We start from the raw sequence: 7,321 nt of genomic DNA, 5'->3' as shown, positions 1-7,321 counted from the left end.
TTCTTTCTTTTTTTTTTTGCAGAACCAGGGATTGAACTCAGGCCCGTGTGCTTGCCAGGCAAGCACTTATTCTACTGAGCCATCTCCCCGGCCCGGGGATTGAACCCCGGTCCCTGCATCTTCCTAAACAGGTGTTGTAATCTGCTAGGCTATCTGGGGCGCCCTTCTGAGCAGCTCTTTTAAACCCCAGGGCAGGCATCTAGCGCTGTCCCCTCTTCAGCTGGGAAATGAAGGTGCCCGTCAGGTGTGTGGCAGCAGCGGTTTATTTGACTTCCGTGTCCTCTCAAGCCTGCATCACTGGCCGAGACTTCTCGGCCTGCAGCTTCACTCCAGAGCCAGCAAAGCCAGTGCCACCCTAGAGAGGGGACAGTTCGAGTTCAGGCCTTGTTGCAGCTAGGGATCTTAAATTAGTCTGGTAGGGTGTGGCCTAAAATGAAGGGGTGTGGCATGGTTTTGGTTTTTTTTTTGGTAGGACTGGGGATTGAACTCAGGCTCTTGTGCTTGCCAGGCGCTTATTCCACTGAGCCATCTCCCCGGCCCTATAAGGGCGTGGCATGGAGGTCACCGCCATGAACGGATGCAGTACCAGGAGCGTGGTAAAGGGTTGCAGCCAGGAGCAAAGTGATTCGGTAAAGGGCGGGGCCAGCGCTGGAGGGCGGGGCCTGATGGGCGGGGCTTGGGAAGGTGAAGGCAGGAGTCGAGTCAGGAAGTCGAGGAGAGGGGGTGGGGGCAGGAGGCTCACCCGCTGCAGCACGATTATGTCGCGCTCCGTGAGCTTGTCCCCATTCACGGGGTCCACCATGTCCTTGCGAATCAGCTTCTCCACACACTCAAGAGTGACCACCGCCCCCCTGGGGAAGGTGAGAGGTGGTAACTGGGTCAGCGAAGCCACAGCACCCCCAGGTCCCCTCTCGCCCAGGTGACTCACGAGGGCCGCAGCACGGCACACGGCGTGGCGTTGCTTAGGCTGTCGCGGGTCACAGCGCACACATAGCGCTCGCTGCGTGTGATGAGCCCCACGCGGTCCACCGAGTCGTCGAGTGGCGTAAAGCGCACAGGGGTCAGGTCCGCCATGCGCAGAGGCTTCCCAGACATGGGGCAAGTGACCGTGCGTGACTGTGGGGACAGGCAGGGTCAGGGCCGCACAGGGTGGCAGGGGTGGGGCAGGGAGGGGACGGGCCGCCAAGGAACCCACAGGCTTCTCCAGCTTGGTGGCTTTGGCCTCTGGTGTCAGTGATGGGATCCAGAAGCTGGGCAGGGCCTTGTCCTTCTCCTTGTCCTTGTCTTTGCCTGGGGCTCCTGCACTGGGCCCAGGCTGGGTGTCATCTGCAGGCAGAGGGAGAGATTGCCTGCGCCTGGGTCCCTGTCACCCCCACGGCCCCCGGCCCCAGGCCCCAGCTGTCACCTGGGCCGGTGCCTGGGTTGGTGGCTGCCTTGGCCGAGAAGGGGTTGAGCGGGCGGCTCACGATGGCCGTCTCCTTCTCCAGGAAGCCGCGCACCTGGTCCTGCGCTGCTGCCCGCTGCAACTGCTTCTGCTCCTCGCGCCGCGCACCGCGCTGCTTCTCGTAGGCCTGCAGGGCGGATCACACGGGAAACTGAGGCCTGCTGAGGGGCTGCTGCTCTGGCATAGCCCTGACCAGCGCAGGGCAGCACTCCCCGGCCCGAGTGTGAAGGGGCCCCCAGCCTGCTTCTGCACTAAAGTGGCTCAGGATGGCAGCCCACTCGGGAGGTCCTGGAAAGGGTTAGCCGCAGGAGGGCTGCAACACTGAGCAAGAGGGCAACAGGCAGACCTGAGGGACGCAGGGAGGGACAGGCTATGCCCACAGGGAGCCCTGCGCCCCTCAAAGCACTGTGGGCTTGGCTTGCTTGGCCTTTGAGTGGGGTCTCACTCTGTAGTCCTGGCTCAAATACTCAATCCTCCTATCTCAGCTTCAGAGTTAATGGGACTACAGGAACGTACCATGATTAAGGAGTTTTAAACGTCCTTAGAAGTGGATGGTGGAGGCACAGGCCTGTGATCCTTCCACTCTGGAATAAGGATTTTTTTTATTTTTTGGCAGAACCGGGGATTGAACTCAGGCCCTTAGTGCTTGCCAGGGAAGCGCTTATTCCACTGAGCCATATCCCCGGCCCCAAGGATTTTTTTTAGGGCATTTCTCTATCCTTCCACTCTGGGAAGCTGAAGCAGGAGGAACTCAAGTTCAGTCCACCCTGGGAAGTGTATGGAAAAAAGGCTCTGAAGGTAGCTTAGTGCAAACTCTGCAGGTTCAGTCTCCAGTACCACACAAAAAGTACACAGCCGCGAGCGGTACACAGGAAGCTCTGTGAAGGCTGCCTGGTGGCTGGGGCGTGACTGTGGTAAAGGGCACACCCCTCCTGGCCCAGAGACACAGCCCTGGAGGGAGGCAAGGAGCTGCGCTGACAGTGATGCCTATGCTGGGGTGGGGGAGCAGGCTGCAGACCCCAGCCCGCCACCCTGAGTGAGGAGGTGGCAGTGGCCAGGGTCTCATTGAGTCACCACAGTGAGGGATACTTAGGGTGAGGACAGACCTGCAGGGTGCTGCCTTGGGACCAATAGCTCAAGGGGGGCGGGCTGAGGGTGGCTCCATAGCAGAGTGTTTAGCATACCCCAGGCCCTGGGTTGGATCCCTGGTACCCCTCAGAATAAAGTAAAATAGGGGGGCCAGGGAGATGGCTGAGTGGAGTAAGCGCTTCCCTGGCAAGCGGCAAGAGCCTGAGTTCAATCCCTGGTTCCACCAAAAAATAAAAAAAATTTAAAAAAATAAATAAATAAAGTAAAACAACATTTCCTGATCCCTGGAAAACCAGGCAGCCACGGGAAGGCTCAGACACAGAATGAGAGGCCGGCATTTTACAGGTGTCTGTCCAGGGAGGCCAGCCCGCTGTTCCTCAGAGCCTGAGTCTACTTGCTTGAGCATGCGCCAGCCTGTCCCGCCAGCCCGTCTTACAGATGGTAACTCTGAGCCCACAAAGACTCAGTGTGCCTACTCGGCAAGTCTACCAGGTTCCTAGGGTGGGGGTGCTCACGGTCTCTGGGGCCCGCTGTCTAGGGGGGATGCAGTCACAAGTGACACAGCTCACAGCTGTGATGGAAAAGGTGCCCAGGGCAGACCCTAGAAATGAGAAGGTAAGAGCCAGCACCGCTGGGCTGCAACATGCAGGCAAGAGGGCAACAGGCTCCAGGCAGAGGAACAGCATGGCCGAAGGCCCCGGGGACAGGAACTGCAACAGGGTCCACAATGGCTCTGCCTTGGGCTCAGAGCCCAGCACCTGGCCACCCGTGCCCTTCTCCCTATCCCTGTCACCTTCATTTGCCGGGCAATCTCTCTCTTCTGGTGCAGAATGTACTCCAGGATGGCCTCACGCTCGTACAGGTAGCCATCGGGGCTGCAGGGAGAGGGGAGGAGAAACACGCCTGATGCGCACACAGATCACACACCTGACCCCAGCACTGGGGAGACTGAGGCAGAAAGACTGTGGCACCACACACGAGGGGATCACAGACAAGGTGCCCAGGGCCTTGTGCCCCACATGAATGCGGCATGCTCTTCCCTAGGCTTTGAGAGTGGGCGGGGCATGCCACGGAGTCACAGGCCACAGAGGCCTCCCGGCCAGACCCAGACCCTTGGTACCTTCACCCCGCCTCCATCCCATCCCCCGCGCCTCACGTGACAACAGGGTCGTGGCAGGGCTGCAGAGAGAGACAGCAGCAGTCGAAGTCCTTCACCGCATCACGGCTCAGTCGGATGTTCTGGGTCCCGTAACCCGAGGCCGCTGGGGACGGAGGAGGGTTGTAATGGACAGCACCCAGAGAGGGGAGTGGCACGGGCTGGCAGTTCTAGCATGGGGAGGCTGAGGCAGAAGGACTGCTGTGGGCTCGAGGCTACGTGAGGCTGCACAGTGAGCTGAAGGCCAGCCTGGCCTCTGTGTTGAGATGCTGTCTCACCCTTCCCCAATCAGTCAGGCACTCATCACTCAATCAATCAATCATCCAAGAGCCACACGACCTAGAGGAAGCTGTAGCTTCCAGGCAGTGAGTGACACACTGGCTGTCAGCATGGGGAGCTTGGAAGAGGCCGTCAGCGAGCTCTGCTTCTGAGCAAGCTCAGGTGCGTGCAGTGCCCCGGGCCTCAGTGTCCCTCAGGGACACGCTGCCCCCCGGCACAGTACCTGTGTCCTTCTTCTTCTCATGGTAAGTGTACACAGCGCCCGCCGTGCAGTTCTTGCCATGCCGTGTCATCCTGGGAGAGCGGAGACGGTGAAGGCTGTGATGACCAGAGCCTGGCGTGTGAGGCTGCTGTGCCCCCCGGGACAGAGGCGCCTCTCCTTGACACTCCACTGAATGTGCTCCCAAACGCGGCCTTTAACAACAAAACGAAGAGCTGCTGGGGTGCAGACTAAGCGGCAGCTGTACCTCTTTCTTATTTATGTTTGTGGTCTTGGGACTTGAATCCAGAGTCTTCACATTGAGCCACACACCCTACTCTTTTGACTTTTTGAGACAAGCTCTGCCCAGGTTGTCCAGGCTGGGCTTGAACTTACGATCCTCTGGCTCAGACTCCCTGCTAAGGCTGGGCAGGCTCCTCCAAGTCTCTTTGGTGATCGGCCTCACAGCCTACAAGCTTTTACACCCTTCCAAGGATTTAATCAAATTATGCACCTGTCTCACCTGTCTTTAAATTACCACCTAAGGCTTCTCCTCCTAAGCCTAGGGGCAAAAGATAAACTTCTCGGCACAATGTAAATCTCATCCTTCTAAAATAACACTGTTACACTGTGTTTCAAAAGTAGCTGGTGGAATCTAAACACCTGTGATTTCATACCTACCATTATCCCCCTGTAAAGTGCAAGGAGCAGCTCTCCTTCGCCGCAGGAAACTTCTCAGTGCAGGGTTGGGACCCCGGGCCTCCTGGGGCTGAGGCAAGCACTCCTCCACCGGGTGGCCCTCTTGGTCCCAGAGGAAGTCACTTCACATCTTGGTCTTGTCTTCAAACTTGCATTTCCACCACACTCTTCATTTATTTATTTAAATAAATGTATTTAGGACAAGGTCTACAGGGTCTCACTATGCAGCTTGGACTCCTAGTGATCCTCCTGTTTTCAGCCTCCCCAGCACTGGGATTACAGGGGTGTGCTACCATGCCAGGACTTGGTGGCAGGCTCAGCGCGCCTGGGGTATTGGGAAATCGAACCTAGGGCCTATGGGAAGCTACATCCCCAGCCCATTCATATACAAAGTGCACTGACCCCCAGGGTCTGGGTCAAGCATTCTGCGAGATGGGTGGTTCTCAAGTGTGACCCTGGGGCCTCTGAGGGCAACACTAAGGACCCATCACAACCCTAAGATGTTACTTTCCGCTTCTACTCATTCTGTCACATGTGGACAGTGAGGTTCTGTGGAGCCTTCGGGGTGTATGTCATCCGAGGGGACATGAGGTGTGACACTGCGATGCTCCACAGAGGTTAAGTGGCCTGGCAAGGCCACCATGGAGATAAACCATCAGTGTGCACGGCAGTGGCCACAGCCAGGCCCACAGCCTCTCTCTGTCCTTGCAAAACAGCGGCCTCTGAGCACCTCAGGACACATGCTACAGCACACTGTTTGGACAGCTGGTAAACTGGCAGCTTCCCACCGGGTGTGGGGCCACATGCTTTGGGAGGCTGACACTGGAGGATCGCTCTGAGTTCAAGGCCAGCCTGGGTTACACTGCCAGACCGTGTCTCAATCAAACAACAGAAACGAACCGGGTGCTCCCCAAATGCACACGGAACAGATAAACACACTCGGGCACAGGTATGTCATGGGCACACCTGGCAACAACATAGAATACCCTGTTGTCACACCAACACCTGGAGGGTGGAGCTGTTTCCATGCGTAGAAAACTCAACAGCTCACCAAAGTCACCACAGCCTCGCGGCCAAGTTTCCTGTGAGGGCAGCAGGGGTGGGGAGGAGGCCTGGCGCGCTGTGGCAGTGGGGGGCGGGTGATGGGTGTGTACACTCAACGACCCACAGGGCCATGCGGTGCTGCTCACTGCGCTTCTGTGCACCAGTTCCAGTTAGGCAGGCCAGGGGACCCCATCTGCCCACTGCGCCCCTCCTCATCCGGTCGGGGCGCGAGTCAGCGGGTGCCTTGGATAAATTCTCCTTTGTACTTTTGTGGTCCTGGGGCTGGAATCCAGGCCCTTGGCACTGAGCTTCAGCCTGTTTTTTATGTTTTACTTTGAGACAGTCTCACTAAGTCACCAAATTTTTGAGCGAATTGCCAAGGCTGGGCTCAAACTTGTGATCCTCTTACTCTACCTCAGCTCCCACAGCGCTGGGACCACCATGCCTGCGAGGATAAATTGTTTTCTTCTCTTTTGCAGTGCTGGGGGGCAAGCGCTTACCCACTGAGCTATGGCCCCAGCCTTATGGCAAACGATTAAGAGGGGCCGGGGAGATGGCTCAGTAGAATAAGTGCTTGCCTGGCAAGCGCAAGAGTCTGAGTTCAATCCCCAGTTCCGCCAAAAAAAAGATTAAGAGTGGAACTCCTGGCTCAGAAGGTGCATCTGTCCTTCTCCATGCAGAGCTGAGGCCGACACAGCCCCAGGCTGGGAGCCCCAGTCCTCCCGCTGTGCACGGAGCTCCCTGGGGCCCTTCTGAGGCAAGGAAGGCCAGGCCAGCGAGGCACCTTGCACACGAGGCTCCAAAGAACGTGGAGCCAGGGCAGCAGGCACCTGTGACATCCTAATCAGCCTTGTCGTGAAGCTTTCATCCTAAAATCAGAGCCACTGCAGAACTCACTGAGAGAACCCCACAAAGATTACAGAAAAGCACACAGAAACTGCTGAGGTAAACATGCAGGAAGTGGGGCGTGGTGGCACACGCCTATAATCCCAGCACTCAGGAAGCTGAGGCAGGAGGATCACTGTGAGTTCAAGGGCAGCCTGAACTACATACTGAGATCCTGTCTCAAAAACAAACATGCCTCACAAGCACAAGGTCCTAAGTTTGATCAGTGCCAAAGGAACACCACCAATAAAAAAATGATGAACCCCCCCCAAAAAACCGTACACACACACACACAAAAACCCATCACGAACAAAAACAAAACACACAAAAAGTCCTACAAAATAAGCTTCATAGCAAAATTTATCATACATGAACTTGCAGGAAATCAATAAGAAAGCAGTTTCTTCAACAGAAAAGTGAGGGATGGATGAGGAGCAGAAGACGTGCAAAAGGGGCCAGAGAGATGGCTCAGTGGAATAAGCACTTCCCTGGCTAGTGCAAGGGCCTGAGTTCAACCCCTGGTTTG

General features: G+C 56.8%; 1 protein-coding gene across 1 annotated transcript in view; it reads right to left on the bottom strand.

Annotated features, from left to right (window-relative positions):
* Positions 1–249: 249 nt before the first annotated feature.
* Nosip (nitric oxide synthase interacting protein) overlaps positions 250–7,321 on the bottom strand; it is a 14,823-nt gene continuing 7,751 nt past the window's right edge. Inside the window, exons 2-9 of the mRNA XM_004646445.2 lie at positions 4,192–4,382; positions 3,690–3,795; positions 3,327–3,408; positions 1,406–1,571; positions 1,196–1,326; positions 929–1,116; positions 743–851; positions 250–355 (exon numbers count right to left, since the gene is read on the bottom strand). Of these exons, the coding sequence (XP_004646502.1) occupies positions 284–355; positions 743–851; positions 929–1,116; positions 1,196–1,326; positions 1,406–1,571; positions 3,327–3,408; positions 3,690–3,795; positions 4,192–4,261 (924 nt within the window). The 5' untranslated portion in view covers positions 4,262–4,382 and the 3' untranslated portion in view covers positions 250–283. The remainder of the gene's footprint in view (positions 356–742; positions 852–928; positions 1,117–1,195; positions 1,327–1,405; positions 1,572–3,326; positions 3,409–3,689; positions 3,796–4,191; positions 4,383–7,321) is intronic.

Source organism: Octodon degus, unplaced genomic scaffold, assembly GCF_000260255.1.
Source record: "Octodon degus isolate 3935 unplaced genomic scaffold, OctDeg1.0 scaffold00268, whole genome shotgun sequence".
NCBI lineage: Eukaryota > Metazoa > Chordata > Mammalia > Rodentia > Octodontidae > Octodon > Octodon degus.
The sequence above is the reverse complement of the archived record's forward strand: the minus strand, read 5'-3'. Positions and strand labels throughout refer to the sequence as shown.